At 58.1% G+C, this 17,025-nt stretch overlaps 1 protein-coding gene across 1 annotated transcript in view; it reads left to right on the top strand.

Annotated features, from left to right (window-relative positions):
* Nucleotides 1-17,025, top strand: part of GAB3 (GRB2 associated binding protein 3) — a gene marked incomplete at both ends in the record, with an annotated part of 45,195 nt that overhangs the window by 18,030 nt on the left and 10,140 nt on the right. Inside the window, 7 exons of the mRNA XM_084258540.1 lie at nucleotides 3,779-4,082; nucleotides 5,546-5,756; nucleotides 6,244-6,716; nucleotides 13,606-13,661; nucleotides 14,059-14,272; nucleotides 15,530-15,611; nucleotides 15,786-15,888. Of these exons, the coding sequence (XP_084114666.1) occupies nucleotides 3,779-4,082; nucleotides 5,546-5,756; nucleotides 6,244-6,716; nucleotides 13,606-13,661; nucleotides 14,059-14,272; nucleotides 15,530-15,611; nucleotides 15,786-15,888 (1,443 nt within the window). The remainder of the gene's footprint in view (nucleotides 1-3,778; nucleotides 4,083-5,545; nucleotides 5,757-6,243; nucleotides 6,717-13,605; nucleotides 13,662-14,058; nucleotides 14,273-15,529; nucleotides 15,612-15,785; nucleotides 15,889-17,025) is intronic.

Raw genomic sequence — 17,025 nt, 5'->3', positions numbered from 1 at the left:
CAAGTCTGTGTCCTGTGCCCTTTGCTCCAGGACAGTGTCAGTTTGCAAAGGGACAGAAAATTAGCTGCCTCACTGAGCGCTTCCCAAGACAATGACTGTGAGTTGATAGACCTGCAGGGGAAAGACCTGTGTGAGGGAAAAGCCACTAGCCTTGAGGGCGCTCCGCACAGGGGCAGCCGAGCCTGTCATCCAGGCCCTGCGGCCCACCTCGCCGGCCCACAAGATGGCGTGGGCACGTTCCCACTGCATGCATTGGTGGCACTTTGGGGCTGAAATGCAGCGGTTTTCTTGCCCCCCCCCCCCAAGGTTTCCTTTCCCAACTTTCTGACTGACACTCTTTTGACCTCCTCTCTTTTTGTGCACTTATTTAGGAATTTGCAGTCTCTGGAAGCTCTAAATAAACACACAGGAGGCGGGTGCTCCCCCCTCCCTGCCCCCCAGTGTCATCACCCAGGCTATGAGCTGGGGTCCCAGGTGCTCACTGGATTCAGCCTGTGACTCCAGATGCTGCCCACTTAGTTCCACTGCCGCAGTCTGACCAAATTGACCAGCACAGTCGGAGCCCGGCCCGAGCGCGCATGTTGAGGGAGGTCCCTGGTGAGGTCATGGCTAAGGGGCAGCCGCCCTGAGCGTGGAGGCCGAGCACCCTGATGCCGTGGCTCGCTTTCCCGGCCTGCACTGGCCCCCTGGGCTCGGAAAGCAGCTTGCTGACCCAGCCCAGCACAGGCACAGGAAATGACCCCATGGCCCTGGGACCTCACCACGGCGGGGGGGGGGGGGGGGGGGAGGGGCCCACTCTGCGGCAACGAGGGACAGTGGTCACTCATCAGGATGTGCTCGCGCTTGTCACTGCAGTGAAACCTGCTCTCACACTTCGGCACCCTCGTAAACCCTGGGGGGTGGGATTGGGACGGGCCCACACGCCAGTGTTTCCTACCAGGAGCCTCGGGGTGTGCGAGTCACTCAGCCAGCGACAGTCACAGCGCTGTCTGTGTCCAGCTCCTCAGTCCAGAGAACAGGTGGGACAGAGTGGCCAGTGGGCCCCAGGGCAGACGGGACCTCAAACAGAGAAGAAGGAGAAGCCCAAGGCCGGAAAGTGGCAGGAAGGGCACAGGGGCAGGGGACGCGGCGGACAAGAGTGCCCAGTGCGGCAGCCGCTTTCCTCCAGTTGACCAGACAAGGTGTCTCTGAGGGGCTTTGTGGCCGGAGGTGAAAGCACTGTGCGGTGGAAACAACGGATGATTTGGTAAATTGTCCTCGAATAGATGGCAATTCAGGGAACCGAGACAGGAGGCGCCCGCCATGGAGGCGTGCGCGTGTGCACGTGTTCCGCCGACCCAGTATGTATCTCACGCTCCCGCAGGTACAAACTTGCTGCTGCGTGTGTTTCAGAGGCGCACGAAGCACCAGCACGTCTCTGTCGCCCAGTGTCACTGCAGATGAGTCACGCAGTTTTCTACCTGGCTGTGTGCACAGCGCAAGATTGGTGCCAGGCACAGCCGAGATTGTTCCTCGCAGGAGGATGGGGTTTTGTTATTCCCCCAGCAATTCCGGAAACATGAGCAGGCCTCTGATTCTAGAACTGAGCGCACACACTTTTCCACCAGATGACAGGATGTCACAGGGCTTGTTGCTGGGGATGACACTGCTGGGCTGGGCGGGGATGAGTCAGCTTTCTGGCTGTGGCAGGAAAGGCAGGGAGAGCTGGGGACCAGCCACCCCACAACCACTCGTGGGTCCCTTTCAAACGTTGCTCTGCTGTCCATCTGTCGCTGGCTCATGGCTGCAGAAGTGACTTTTGCTGCAGCACCCCTCATACTTTGAACCTCATTTCTCTGAGTCATAATGGCGGGTATTTTCTAGATCCTCTGGCCCCAACACTGCCCAGCCCTAACCCCCCCCCCCCGCCGCCCAATTAGCCCACACCACAAGTGCCTTGTGGCCTTGCCACGTACGTATCACCCCCTCAGAAACCCGTGTCACGATGCTCGAGTGGAGGTTGAGAAACCCAAAGGCAAGCGCCCTGGTGATCTGCACGACCCACACATTCGCGGTCTGCTGCCATGGCCTGCGCCCAGGCCCTGGCTGTGGCGTTCTGCGCCTGCTCTTCCCTCCGCCTTGCCTGAGCCGGTGCTCACTGCTCACTTCCTCCTGGAAGTTTCCCCAGGCCTTGCCTACCGTCCCCCGCACCCTCGGGCTCTCCTTATCACCCTCATCTGGCCTGTTTGCCCCTCCTCCCACCACTTCCGTGGGGCAGGCCTTGCAGCTCACTCACTTGGTCTCCCAGGGGGGCTCCTCGCCCCAGGGGTCCGGATCACATGTTCTGTGATCACCCCCTCTGTATCTCAGTCCTGTGGCTGGAGGCTCACTGACTCTCAGGGTTACCTTCCCCCAACACTGTTATCAAAGGATAAGAAATTATTTCCATGAAACTGGAGAGTTCACTTGAAACTGGTTTCTGCACTCAGCTCAACTTCCTCTTCTAGAATAATTTTTGGGAAGTACACCAAGTTCCTCTTCACATTTCCCTACCCAAGAGGCTTTGGGAAAGTTTGGGGTACCCCAGATGCCCTATGAAAGTAGGGACACAGGGCATTCTCCCTGGACCCCTGTCCTGGGTTGGGTGTGGCTGGCGGCCTTGGGGAACCGCAGGATGAGGCCTCACCCCATGTGACTTAGTTTCCACAAATGCACAGCGATCCTTGAGCCATGACCCTCTGCTTTGCACCTCCGCCCCACCCAGTCGCAAGACTGTGGGCCCAGAAACGCGTAGTCCCAGCTCCTGCTCCCAGTCGCACCCAGCTGCCCCTCGCCATCGCCTCCAAAGGGCTTTTTCTGAGGTGGGATCAACTTCAGCTCTCCTGTGCCCACTGGCTTCCCTGGTCTCAGAGTGGCTGCAGCCCCCAGGCTGGGAGGGAGTCAGTGTGCCAAGCCGTCCCCTCATCCTGGCCCCTGAGTCAAACCTGGGGGGGGCCCGTCACTGTCAGAGTGACGCTAGATGTGCAAACTTCCTGTGCTGGTGGTCACTTGCCTGCTGGCAGAACCCTGCTTCCTGCTGTCACACAGCCCCCCCCCCCCCAACAGGAGTGCTGTAAATATCTGCAGTTGCTTCTGCCAACTGCAGCAGGGAGTGGACTCAGCAGGCCGTGCTGGCCCCAGGCTGGCCTGGCAGCAGCACGCACACCTGTGCAGACAAGGGCCTGGGAGGGTGCTCCCTGTCCTCCCAGCCCCCGCAGCGCTGCTGCGGCCAGTAAGTAGTTGGGATATTTAGGAGCCACAAGGGCTTGTTCACTGGCTTCTCAGCTGAAAGCTCCTTCTCCAGGCCTTGAGCAAGAGGAGAGAGCTGATGCCTTTCTCTGTTGAGATTTGTACTTCTTGAGCTCTCAGTGGTGTGATGTGGGCACATGACTAAATTTCTCTGAACCTCCATTTTCCTGCGCAGAAAGTGGGCACGACGCTCTTTCCTTCTGTGTGGGAATGGCCTGGGGTGGCTCGCAGGGGCGTGACACACAGGAAATGCAGCAGGTCTCCCACAGAGGCCAGGCTGCCAGCTCAGGCTGTGACAGGCCTCTCCTCCTGTGAGTGAGTGTGACAGGGCTGTGCAGCCCGGCCGAGCAGCGGCCTGAGTGGCCGTGATTGCAGTGTGGCAGCGGCTTGGGATTGGACAGAGCGGCAGCCAACTTCCTTCTTGCTCTAGACTGTAAAGCCGTTTTGAAGCCCCAGGAGACACGGGCGCGTCTGGTGGCCTGGGCTGCAGCTGACCTCACCTCCCCCGCAGGCCTGGCGCCGGCGCTGGTTCGTGCTACGACGTGGCCGCATGCGCGGGGACCCGGATGTGCTCGAGTACTACCGCAGCCAGCGTGCCAGCAAGCCCATCCGCGCCATCGACCTGCGCGAGTGCGCCGTGTGGCGGCACGCAGGGCCCGGCTTCGTGCGCAAGGAGTTCCAGAACCACTTTGTGTTCATCGTCAAGACTGCGGCCCGCACATTCTACCTGGTGGCCAAGACTGAGGACGAGATGCAGCGCTGGCTGCGTAGCATCAGCCAGGTGTGCAACCTGGGCCACCTGGAGGCCGGGGCAGGTGAGTGCCGCCCGCTGCAGCGGGGCCTTCAGGGTCAGAGCAGACCGGGGTTCCCTCGCCCTCCCTGCGTGCTGAACTTTGGGTCTACAAGTGCACACACTGAGTGCGGGTCCCACACCAGGCTGAGGTTCCAGAAGCACCCCGTGGAAGTCCAAGAGTGCTGCTGCCTATGGCTGCTCGTTCACCACCAGATGGTGGGAAGGACAGAAAGTGACATGTGTGACACACAGGAAACACTTCCTCATGTCTCCCACGGCCTCAAGGGCCCTATGAGGGACAGTATCCTGACTGGGCTATGACTGCAGGGGGGCAACTGACACGCAGAAACCTCTCTCTGTCTCTCTCTCTAACACACACACCCCTTCTGGCTCTAACATGCTCTGAAGATTCACTTCCGCTCATGGACTGAGCCCCTGACCTCACACCCCGAGATGCAGATTCTGATTTCATGAGCCCCTCAGCCTCGTGGACAGAGCTCAGACCTGAACCCTGTGGCCACACTCAGGAGGGCACACAGGTACCGTGACTCGGGTGCCTCTAAAGTGACCACAGGGCAGAGACAAGGACCACAGTGACCCTTTCGGCCCAAAACACCCCGGTTGTGTGTCCTCTCCTGTGTGCCTGTGTCTCCTCACCCGGGACTTGTCCTGAAGGATAGAGGACGTGCTTCCCACTGTGAGGAGGGACAGGATGAGGGAGGTTGCAAGCAGTCCACGGGGTGGCCTGCTGTGAAGTTGGGCAAAGCCAGCAGTGCCCCATGACCTCTTCTGTTCCTGTCACCCCCCGAATTCCATGCCCCAAGGACTGCCACTTCCCAGGGAAGGCAGGCGAGTCGCCCAGAGTGCCAGCTGCCAGAGCAGAGCCCAGCTCGTGCTCAGGTGGGCCCCGGGCCGCTGAGACTTGGGAGTCCTGCGCCGCCAGCTGCCTTCAGGGCGGAAGGAAAGGCCTTCGCTGGGAGGTGCTGGTCCAGAGGCCACCTCGTTCTGGAGTCCACACTCATCCTGAGGGCCCCGGGGCCAGGTGAGAGGCTGGAGTGTGCTCCTTGAGAAACGGGGGCTTTCCGCATCCTTCCCGTCAGGCTGCTTGTTGGCTCAGCAGCGGGTGGTGGACGCAGCCGCCGGCCTGCCTGCTGGGTGCGCACATGCGCACGCCCGTGGAGTGAAGCAGCAGCGGCGCGGGTTGTGGCCGCCGGCCATGAAGGAACTGTGGCCCCTGCTGCGGGGAGCTCCAGGCCAAGAGCGCGCCTCTGTTTTTTTCCCTCTTAATGGATTCAACGCTTTGCTCTTGGAACGCCGCCCTCCTTTTCCAGACATTGTTTATAGCTCGGGGAAACGGTCTCCGCCGGAGCAAACACCAGCTGTGATTTGCATCTTCTCTCTGGCTTCTTGGAGGCTGCTTGAGAAACAGTGAGGGAGCGCACAGCCCTGCTCCAACGTGAACGTGGGAACTGATTTCTCCAGCAGATGCCGTGGAGAGCCTCTCTCGCGCCGCCCTGCCGCCGTCCCGGGCCAGCTCCCTCCGCACCGGCCGGGCTGTTGGCCCCTCCTCGCCTAGAGAGGACACAAGCGCTAGTGCTCTAGCAACTGAGGACACCAGAAGTGAGTCAGAGTTTCTCTTCCTTCCCGATTATCTGGTTCTGTCCAACTGTGAGACTGGAAGACCGCACCACGCCAGGTATGCCTCCGGCCGGCCCCCCCGGCCCAGCGCGCGCGCCTCTGTCTGCGGAGCCCGCGGCTCCTCCCGCAGGCTCTGTCGCCGCGGGTGTCACCGGGCGCCCCTGTCCGCGCCTCCCTCCCCGCCGCCGCCAGGCGGGGCACGTGCCACGCAGCCGCTCGGAAAAGACAGAGCAGGGTCTGAACTCGCTGAGCCCGGCGTGGCAGCCTGCGGCTCCGTGTGCGGCCTTGCGTTCTGGGATGCGCCTCACGCTTACAGGGTGAAGACGTCCTCAACCCCCTTGTGCCGCCCGCAGGGGTGCTGCGGCCGGGCAGGCGGAGTGGGGTGGTGCCCTCCGGGCGCCGGGAGGGAGGCCAGCATGGCTTTGGGGGGGGCGGGGGGGGGGGGCTGCCTTTCTTCCTCAGACGAGGGTCGCGTTGCTCAGTGGCCACGCCGTGGCAGGCACAGCCGGCGCTCTGGTCACAGCTGCGCGCTTCTCTCCCCTCAGCCTCCCCAGCAGATGCGACAGCTGGTCAAACTCAGACCGCTCCCTGGAGCAGGCCTCCTTCGACGACGTTTTTGTGGACGGGCCGCCGCCGTCCGCTACCGCCCTGGCCCAGCCCTCCCGCCATGCCAGCGGCACCCGGGAGGCCCCGGCCCCTAGGCCCCAGGCCGCGCGGCTCTGGAGCGGTGGGCCGGTCCGCGACTGCCTGTCCTGCTCACAGTCGCTGGACCCTTCCTTCAACTCCCCCCTTCAGGGGGAGCAAAACCAAGGTCCGCTGCGCTATGGGGTAAGAGACCTTGACGTTACGTCCGCCACGCCCCCGCCACGCCCCCCAAAGCCCAGCCATCTCTCTGAACGGCGCCCCGAGGAGCAGCTCCTGCGCACTGCAGGCCCCAGTGCCTTCAGGCAGCCGGGCGGCGCTGTGGTGCCCAGAAGAATCTCTCTCTCGGGTTTGGACAACATGCGAGCCTGGAGAGGTAAGTGCCGAGCCTACACGCAGCCATGCAGCCCACCTGGCCGCGCTTCTCTCTTCGATCCCCGCGAGGACGCCCTGGCTCCCCTGCGCCCGTGCCCCAGGCTCCCCATGGCCTCGGAGGCTGGCTGCGGGTGCGGTCCTGGGTCCCTGCGGGTGCTGAAGGACAGCGGGCCCTGACCTTGAGAGCCCCTAGCCCGTGTGCAGGGCTCCCTGCGGGGCTAGCTCCGGGGCTTGGTTCTCTGTAGCTCAGCCCAGGGTTGCTCTGGGCTCCCCACACGCCCTGGCCTGCAGCCCTCGGTGCTTCCATCACCCCAGGTGGCGCCCGTTCTCCGCCCTCCTGGAGCCTCTTGCCTTTTCTGCAAAGCCATCTACTCTCATGGATGTGTCTGTCTCTTCTCTGCATCCAAATGCTATCACACGCACGTTGCTACCTAGAAAGCCACGTAAAGGAGCGTTTGGCTGCGTCTCTGTAGCTGAGGACTTTGGTTCCCCCACCCCAGAGGTCACCCAGTCTCCCGTGGCACGTCCTCTGATTATCTCGATGGAACCGTGTGATCAAAAGGTCTTCATGGGCTAACGTGTATGAACAGTGGACCAAAAGGCAGAATGGAAAGTGGAGGTAGGCTGTGAGGCGATGGACAAAGGCAGCAGCACCATGGATGAGGGACATGAGTCAAAGTGTCAAATTGAAGAACAAAAAGAAGTAGAGCCACCTTGGTGGTGTAAGGGGTTAAAGTCTCGGCGCTGTCACGCTACCTCCAGCCACTGTGGCCTGAGTCCAATCCCAGCCAGGCAGCTACCCACAGGGCGCAGCAGGCCTCTCCTGTTTCACCTACTGCTCCCCTCAGCAGTGGATCTCAGTCAGTCTGCCTGTTGTGTTCCCCACTCTGTTTCTGGAGAATCCTCTCACTCCCCGCACCTCTGGCCTGTACCCCAGTTGTTATATGCATAAATAATAAAAAAATACATTTTTAAAAAAAGAATAAAAAACATTACTTAAGACGTGAAGACACTAGACAGTGATGTGCTGTTCCTTTGCGTGGAGGCCAACAGAGGTCCCACTCACAGAGGTTTTGACCTCGAGCTAAGACCCAGTCAAGGGTGGTGGGTGCACACCAGCGGGAGTGGTGAAGTAGGGGGACACTACGGGGAGGGTGTTCAGCCTTCCCGGAGGGCCACCCGGAGCCCACGCTCGGTGGCCACCACAGGGAGTGGCAGACCTGGCCAACGCTGGCCTGTGTTAGAGTTGGCGGGTCAGGTTCCACACACAGTGGCACATATACTGGGGGTTGGCGAGGAGGGGGTCCCATCTGTGGATCCCTATGACCCACCTGACACCAGACACAGCTTAGAAACTGCCTCCTGTATTTTTTGTTTGCCTGTCAGTCCGTGGTATTTCATTTTAATAACCTTTTTGCTGTTGTCTGAAAAATATGCTATTTTGATTTGGTTTCTAGCTTTTCTAAACTAGATGACCTTGCATTTGCTTTGCACACAGTCCTGTCACACGCACATTTCCTTCTTATGTCCCTGCTTGTGTTGGCAAGTCCCAGACACTGAATAGTAGCAGTGACCCAGGGATCCCAGTCTTATTCCTGGCCCCACAGCACCACCCCGTGTTCCCCATCTCAGTGACTTTGTGGTCAGGGTTCATGACGCCTGTCATTGCAGCCGTGACTGAATGTTGAACTGTCGTAACGACATTCCTCCTTTATCCTGTTAACCTGAAGACCACCATGGGCTGACTGGAATGCAATCTTAGGGTAACCGCGACTTTGGGGCTGTCCTTTTGTTTGGAACTTGTTTTTTGACCTTTTTCCCCAGAGAGATTGTCCTGTAATTTTTTTTATTGACAGACTTTACCAGAAAAACCATGTCGGCATGGACTTTGCTTTCCGGAAAGACTTAAAAATTTTCAGGATTCAATTTCTTTACTCTTGGTTCAGATTTTCAGTTTTCTGTTGCATTCCTTTTGGTAAGTTATCATTTTCCAGGGATTTCTTCATTTCACCAAATTTTTCACATGTATTGGCATAAAATAGATTACCATGCCTTCTCCTTCTCTGTAGGATCAACAGTGGCTGCCTTTTCATTCCTGACATTGCTAACGTGGGTCTTTTCTCCTTTTATATTACTCTTGTTGGGGTTCATCAATTTTCTTAGATTTTTTTTTTTTTAAAGATTTAGTTACACAAGAACTGGGATACAGGTCAGAAGCGCGGAAGGGTGAGAGGATTCACCAGAGCCAGAGTGGGAGCAGAACAGGCAGACAGACTGAAGACACCACTGAGGGGAGCAGCGGGCGCGACAGGAGAGGTCTGCCTCGCCATGTGGGAATCTCCCTGGCCAGCTGGGAATCGAAGCCGCGCTGCAGAGGCTGCAGACAGCTTCGCAGCGCGACGCTCAACCACTGCGCCACTGGGGAGGCCCAGATTTTTATTTTTGAAAATAAATTTTGACTCTGATTGTTTCCCCCATTGTATATTTGTTTTCTGTTTCATGAAATCTTGCTCATCTCTTCATTATTTCCTTCCTGCTACTTCACTGGTCAGCAAACTCTGACCAAATCTGACCAACAGCCCTTGGACAACTAGCTGAGAATGGTTTTTACACTTCTAAGGGTTTGTTAAAAAAAAGTACTACCTGGCCCTCCCAGTCTCCTCGCCCTCGTGTTTGTACTTCCTTGCAGGTAATTTGCATTGTTTCAATGGATGGTTGGCTCCTTGCATTTTTCCTTTCTTCTTTTTTTTTAATTTTTTTTTTTTAGATTTATTTTTTATTTATATAATAGCTGGGGTACAGGCCAGAGGTGAGGGGGTGAGAGGATTCACCAGAGAAAAAGTGGGGAGCAGAACAGGCAGACTGACTAAAACACACTGCTGAGGGGAGCAGCGGGGAGACAAGAGAGGTCTGCTGTGCCATGTGGGTAGCTCTCTGGCCGTGGGTCGGACTCAGGCTGCAGTGGCTGCGGACAGCTTCATAGTGCTGAGACTAACCTCTGCGCCGCCTGGGAGGCCCCCAGTCAATTTTTTTTTTTTTAAGCTTCACTCACATCAACTAGTTTCCTAGCTTATTGCTTCCAGCATCTCACAAGTTCCTTCTGGGATACTTTTCATTCATTTTGTGGTTTATTCTTTAAGATTTCTTTTAATAATAGGGTCTGTTGTTGGTGAATTGTCTCAGATTCCATTTGTCTAAAAATGACTTTTAAAACCTCTTGTTGTGAAAAGGGACTTCCTGGATATATAAAGCTAGTTTGACAGTTGCCCAGCGGAGTCTGCGGTCACTCCCACTCCTTGTAAAAAAGTTTCTTTTTTTCTTTTTTTTTGGTTTATTTATTTATTTATCCAAGCACTGGGTACAGTCAGAAGCGCGGGAGGGTGAGAGAATCCACCAGAGCCAGAGCGGGGAGCAGAGCCGGCAGAAGGACCAAAGGACACTGCTGAGGGGAGCAGCGGGCGGCAGGAGAGGTCTGCGCGCCATGCGGGACCCTCCTCCGGTGGCCGGGGAGCAGCCGGGGATCGAACCGGCGCCGCAGAGGCCGCGGGCAGCTTCGCAACCCAGCGCTCAACCGCTGCACCACCGGGGAGGCCCAGAAAGTTTCTTTTAAAATTTCCTTTCAGGGCCTCCCCTGGTGGCGCAGAGGTTGAGCGCTGGGCTGTGGGGCTGCCCGCAGCCTCCGCAGTGCCGAGTGATTCCATCCCTGGCCGCCAGCAAGGGTCCCACATGGCGCGCAGACCTCTCCTGGCGTGCCCACTGCTCCCCTCAGCAGTGTATTTCGTCAATCTGCCTGCTCTGTTCCCTGCTCTGGCTCTGGTGAATTCTCTCACCCTCCCATGCTTCTGACTGTACCCAGTGCTTGTATAAATAAATCTAAAAGAAAAAAAAATTTCCTTTCAGCCTCCCTGAGGGACTTCCCATAGTAGTTCTAGAAGTGACGCCATAAACTCAGTCTTGGGAATGTTTTCATTTTACCTTCATTATGGAAACGGAGCTCTACTGGCTGTTGAGTTCTTGTTGCACGATTTTCTTCCTTCGCTGTTTTCAGTCTATTATTCCACGGCCTGTGGCCTCCTACCACGCCTGCCACACAGGACTTAACTGCTGCTGGCCTAGATTCTTGTGTTTGTGATGAGCTGGCTTTCTCTTACTGTTTGGAGATTTTCAACAATTTGGCACAAATTCATGTTTTTCACAAAATTTAGGAACTGTTCAGGCATTATTAAAAAAAAAAAAGTATGCCCCCCTTTCTTTCATCACGGGGCTCCTAAGTGTGTGATGTTGTGTCAGCATGGTTGATGGTGATGAGTCTTTGAGAGTCTGTTCCTTTGTCTTCATTCTTCCCCCCACCCCAGATTGGACACTTTTTTTTTTAAAGATTTATTTATGCCTACAAGAGCTGGGGTACAGGCCAGAGATGCGGAGCAGGAGGGTGAGAGGATCCACCAGAGACAGAGCGGGGAACAGAGCAGGCAGACTGACTGAAACACACTGCGGAAGGGAGCAGCAGGCGAGACAGGAGAGGTCTGCTGCGCCCTGTGGGTTTCTCCCTGGCCGGCTGGGGATCAAACTCGTGCTGCAGAGGCTGCAGATTGCTTCATAGTGCGGTGCTTAACTCCTTGCGCCACCAGGGAGGCCCCAGATTGGACACTTTCTATTAATCGATTTTAAAACTCATTGAGTCTTCTGTCAGCTCAAATTTTCTGTTGAGGTCTTCTAGTGAATTTTTCATTCTAGTTAGACTTCTCAGCTCCAAAATTCCATTTGCTGCTTTTCTGCAACTTCTAGCTTTCTGATGATGAATAGTTGTTGTCATGGCTCCTTGTAGTTCTGTGAATGTGGCTTCCTTTTGTTCTCTGAACTTCTGTGTATTACCAGTTTTGGTGTCTTCTCTGCTAGTTCCAGCACCTAGCACTTTTCATCCAGTTTTCCTGACCGCCCTTTGTCCTGCGGACGGACCCTGTGGTGGCCTACAGGCACGCGAAGAGGGGCTGGTCTTCGCGCATCAGCAGGGTGTGCCAGTCAAAACTGTAACGAGCCGGCATCTCACCCTGTGACGGGACTGTTGCCAAGAGGACAGAGATAACAGGTGTTGGAGAGGCTGTGGACAAAAGGGAGCCCTTGTGCCCTGTTGGTGGGTATGTGAGTTGTTGCACCGCTGTGGAAACCAGTATGGTGGTCCCCCCAAAATTGAAAAGAAAGCCTCCGCATGACTCAGCTGTCCAAGTCTGGGTAGTGATCCAGAGGAAAGAGAAGCAGGACTGAGGAGCTGGCAACACTGCTGTGTGGCCTGCAGCTTTCTTCCCCATGACCGAGACACGTGAGCCACCCACACGCGTCGGCAAAGGCCCGGGCAGAGTGGATGTGAGCTAGCAGCAAGGAGGAAGTCGCCCCTTGGTGACACATGGGTGGACCTTGAAGGCATGCCACTAGGTGACGTCACCCGACAGAGAAAGATAAGTAGTGTGTGATTTCACCCAGATGCAGGCTCCAAAGGAGTCAGGCTCGGAAGCAGTGGAGGGCTAAGAGCTTCCAGCTATGTGTACAGTGGTGTTAACTGTGGCTGCAGTGCTGCGGCCTCACACGGTCACCTTAGAACTCGCAGTCTGTGCCCTTGGATTGACCTGCCCCACGCCGCAGCCCCACGACCCCCTTCCGCTGCTTCCGAGCTGAGGCATATTGATGGACACTGTCCACCCTCCTTATGCCGTGCTGTAGGCCAGTGCTTCCGTCAGGTTCGGCAGATGCAGCAGGTGTGTGGCGAGTTGGAAGCTGAGAGTGCTTCAGAGGGAGGAGAAGCGGAGCAGGAAACCATCAGCTGAACCATGGGGCAAAGCGATAATCCGAAAGGGTGACTGGGGAGGTTTGAAGACACACTGGAGGGGCTGAGGGCTGAGCCGTGGGGTGGCAGAGGCTGAAACCAGAGCCAAAGCCCTGGAATGTGACCTGGTTGCGGCTTTTGGCCAATGCAGTGTGAGGCCCACACAACGAGAGAGGCGAGGCTGGTCGGCGCATGGGCCAGTGGAGCGCACAGAGCAGAGAGATGCTGTGGGGCTGCATTTTAACAGGATCACTGCTGGGTTGAGAGTTGACTGAGGGGAGCAGGTGTCGAAGTGGGGAACCCTGTTGAAAGATGAGATGACGCAGGCCATGGTGGTGACAGAGTAGGTGGTAGCTTTGGACTCTGTTAAAGGTGCTTGACCTACCTTGAAGGTGGAACCTCACCTAGTGGGTGTGGGTAAGGCGAAAGAGTGGGTCGAGGTGGAGTTTGTGGTTTTGGGTGTGAGAAACTGACATGAGGAGCAAGTGGAACAAGCTGGTGGCTGGAGGGAGGTGACGCCTGCCGCATTTCCCAGTGCAGGTGTGAGCAGGCCGGAAGTGTGACTCCGAAGGTCCGTGAGAGGCCTGGGCCAAGCTCTGATTTGCAGGGTGGTCTGTCTGATGAGGTAAGGGCAAGGGCTAGGCGAGGTCACCAGGAGAGCAGTTCCTTTCTGAGCTGAGATGGCACGGGTGGCTCGCTCCCCTCCTCAGAGTGGCCGGGTGTTCTGCAGAGGGTCATGTGATCCCACATCTCCACAACCCTGGTGTCCCGCGCCACCTTGCCTCTCTGCTCCCCGTTCTCCTGCTCACACCCCTCCTCTCCTCAGACCGCCAGCCATCGCCACCTGTTCCAGATGCCACAAGCTCACGTAACAAGGCCAACAAGCACGCGTAACCTCTTGCTCTATCGCTTCCTCGTTCAGAGCAGAAACTTGTTCCAAAGCGGGTCTGGCTTCTAGACTTGATGGCTCTCCTTGCGCGTAGAAGGCTCTGCACAGCATGCGGGCCTGGACCCCAGTTTTGACTGGTGCTGCCTTGCTTTTCTTACCAACCCTCCTTGTGCCTTGCAGCTGACGTGGGAGACCAGCCCTTAAGGCACCGGGAGAAGCGGCTGAGTTTAAACTTGGTAAGTTGGGCTCTCGAGTTGCTATGAGTTTCAGTTTTACCAGAGATAGCCTGAGTGCATATGCTCCCTTTGGCACATCTCTGCCACTCAGCACGCTGGGCCTCAGAGGCCCTGCCGGTGTCGCCCGAAGGCTCTAGCAGGACCCCGCCAGTTGGAAGGGCCCAACTCAGGGCAGCTCCTTGCGAAGTCACTTCGCCCCAAGAGCTTGTGCTCACATGGCAGCAGCTGCTCCGGTGGGCCAGCACCCACCTCACAGGCCGAGTTCCGAGGCCGCGCTCCATTCGCTCCCCTGACTGCCCCAAGTTCCCAGCTCCTGTGCGCCTCTGCCCCTGCGGCCCACGTGCAGCCTGGACTGCCCCCTGCTGGTGGCGCGCGTCACTGTCCTACCGTTCCCCAGCCCTGCAGGTTCTCCCCGATGTGCCCGACTTCTTCCTCCGGGGCGGAGGACAGCTACGTGCCCATGCAGGCCGCCGCCTCTAGTCGGGGACGCCCCTGCAGCCCTGATGAGTACATCCCCATGAACTCGGGCAGCTTGTCGAGCCCACTGCCTGCGCTCCCTGCGGACCTGGAGCCGCCCCCAGTGAACAGAGATCTCAAGCCTCAGAGGAAATGTAAGCCCTTGACCTACAGGCGGGGAGCAGGGACCCGGTGGCCACGTGGGGAAGCGTCCCTCCTTCCTGTCGAGAGACCAGCGCGGCAGGCCGCACCGTGGAGGGTGCGAGAAGCGGCCGGGGAGGGCTGGGCACTTGCAGGCACAGCCAGGCCACGTCCAGCGCAAAGGGCCCCTCTGGCTGCGCCCCTAAGAGGGCAGAGGGAAATGGTGATGGATGAGAAGCATTTAAGGAAGAGATGCCATCTGTCACAACCATAAGAGCCTTTGGTGCCAGGACCCATCCCTGACACCCCCGCCTGCTGTTGGACCCCTTCGGGAGCAATTACGGCTTCAGGTGGCCTCGCCCAAGCCGGTCCGGAGTCCCGGCTCCTACCGCCCCCTGCGGTCTCTGTCCATGAGTCACCCCGCCCCCCAGCATGTGCTGCGTGCACAGGGCCGTGGGCACGAAGGGAGGAAGCTGGGAGGGTTTGGCCGCCTGAGTGGGAGGCAGATGTGAAAAGCACCTGGGAGGAGAGGGAGAGTCGGGGAGCAGCTAACTAGGAGAACAGACCTGGCCTCAGGAAATCACCAGCCATTCTGGTCAGAATGGATTTCACAGGGACCTCAGGGAGCTGCTGGATGCGGCGGAGTGGGGGTTCCGCTGGCTCCCCTCCATGGGGCACTGGCCAGCGGGCGTCTGGGGTGCTGATGACGCGGCTACTGCACCCTTGCTGGAGAAAGTGAATTGCAAATCGTAGCAATTTCCATAAATTTCCCCGTCAAGTGCCTGGCTTGGCGTTTAAGGAGAGATGGCCTTGGGGCTGGGCGGGTGGGGTGAAGGCAGACACCTGGCCTGGGACAGGTCCCTGGTGAAGGCAGCAGACGGGATGTGGGCCTGACCCACTCAGCCACTAAGGCTGAGCGCTAAGGCTCAGGCAGGGCGCCGAGCTGGCACCCCCATCCTTCCGGAGCTGGGCTCTGGGTCGCAGTTCCATCATCTCCCAGGAGCCAGCACTCGGGTCATTGAACAGAGACCCTCTGATGGCTGCCGAGCCAGCAACACCGGGACGGTTCTAAGCCCACGGAGCTCCACTGGACAGGGCCTGAAGCAGGGCAGCCGACACCCAGCCGACACGGCTCAGAGGGGTGCGGTCCCATTTGTTCAGAGGCCCTGGCGTCCCCGAGGGCTGGGCCTCCTGCCTCGGGCCAGACTCATTGGCTCTGAGCTCTGAGGGCATGGAGGCCCAGGTGCCTGACCTCTGTGTGTCCCCCACAGCACGGCCACCACCCCTGGACCTGCGGAGCCTGTCCACCATCCGGGAACATGCAGCACTGAGCAGGGCCCGCACTGTGCCCGGGTGAGTGCAGGGGTGGCTGGGGCAGGCATGGGGACTGGGCCGGGAGGCCCCTGGAGGCGGCGGGCAGAGGAAGCGGGTCTGGAAGGGGGGCGGGAGCCCCGGGGCGGCTTGAGCTGGCCAGCCCTCCCAGCAGCTGGAAGACATTGCTTGAGCTTCGTCTGTTTTTTCCCTTAGCAATCGAAGCAGCTTGCTCTCTCCAGACAGAAATGGCTTCGGTTCCGCCAGGTTCTTTGCCAGTCCTGCTCCCAGAGAAGAGGAGGGGAGCTATATGCGCATGGTAACCCTGGCTCTCGCCGCGCTCACCCCGGCCCGTGGGGAGGCTCCCTGGCTGGGGATGCTGCTTCCAACCCGGGCTGCAGGCAGTGGGGGGAGGGAAGACCAGGCGGCTGTATTCCAGCACAGAGGTTGGCCTGGGTGTGCCACTGCCCGCTGGCTTCTGCACCCTGATAGGCCCACTGGAGGGGCAGTGCGGCCTGGGCTGTGCTCACTTTCACCTCTTGACCCATTAAGGGGTCTGGTCTGTGAATCTGACACCTCTGGTCCACACACGCAGAGCAGTAGGGGAGACTGTACTTGAAGGACATCAGAAGTGATGGGGTTTTGAGGGCGCGGCCCTGCCCTGTCCTTAGGGAGCCGCATCAGGGCCGTCTGCCCGGCTCAGCAGGTGGACACCGACTCATGTCCGTGCGACCTTCCCAAGGCTCTTTTCCACTTAGTAAGGGCCCTTGGGAAGCCTCTAGAGGAAAACTTGCTCATAAAGGACATTGAGCCGCTGGGCTCCACCCCGTAGGACAGACAAGGGAAGTGCGAGGACACAGTGAGGCCGCGAGTGCCCTGGCCTCGGGCGGGGTTGCTTCTCTGTCTGAGTTTTCTGACTTGCTGGTGAACGGTCAGGCCGGGCTGAGGCTACTCCTCTTCAGTCCCGTCAACTGCGTGCGGCCTTGTAGAACGCGCAGAAGGAGCAGCACCACCCCTCTGGCTTCAAGCTCTGTATAGCCAGTACTTCTCAGCTTTGAGACTCGCGGTGCGCACATCTCAGTCCTGTGACAGTGCCCTGGGCTTGTAAGTGGTGAGCACCGGGACCTCCCCGCACCAGGGCCTGGGCTCTGACAGCTCCCCTCACTGTGGTGGTCTCTGCCCCAGGAAAGGAGCCAGACAACATCGCCCAGTATCATGCCGTGTCTTTGACATTCATCCCAGTTGTTTCATGTGGGTACCTGTCCCCTATCCAGAGGCTTGGATAGTGGCAAGTTGTTTGGCAATCATGAATAACATTGTTGGAAACATCCTTTACAGGTTTTGGGCAGTATTTTCCACTGTAGCAAAATAAAAATCACAGATCATTTGCCATTCTACCCATTTTCGGATGTACAGTAAAGTGCCAGCCACTGCCTTCACGGTGTGCAGCCATCTC

The sequence above is a fragment of the Talpa europaea genome (assembly GCF_964194135.1).
Source record: "Talpa europaea genome assembly, chromosome: X".
Taxonomy (NCBI): domain Eukaryota; kingdom Metazoa; phylum Chordata; class Mammalia; order Eulipotyphla; family Talpidae; genus Talpa; species Talpa europaea.
Note: the sequence above shows the minus strand (reverse complement) of the source record. Positions and strands in the feature narration are given on the sequence as shown.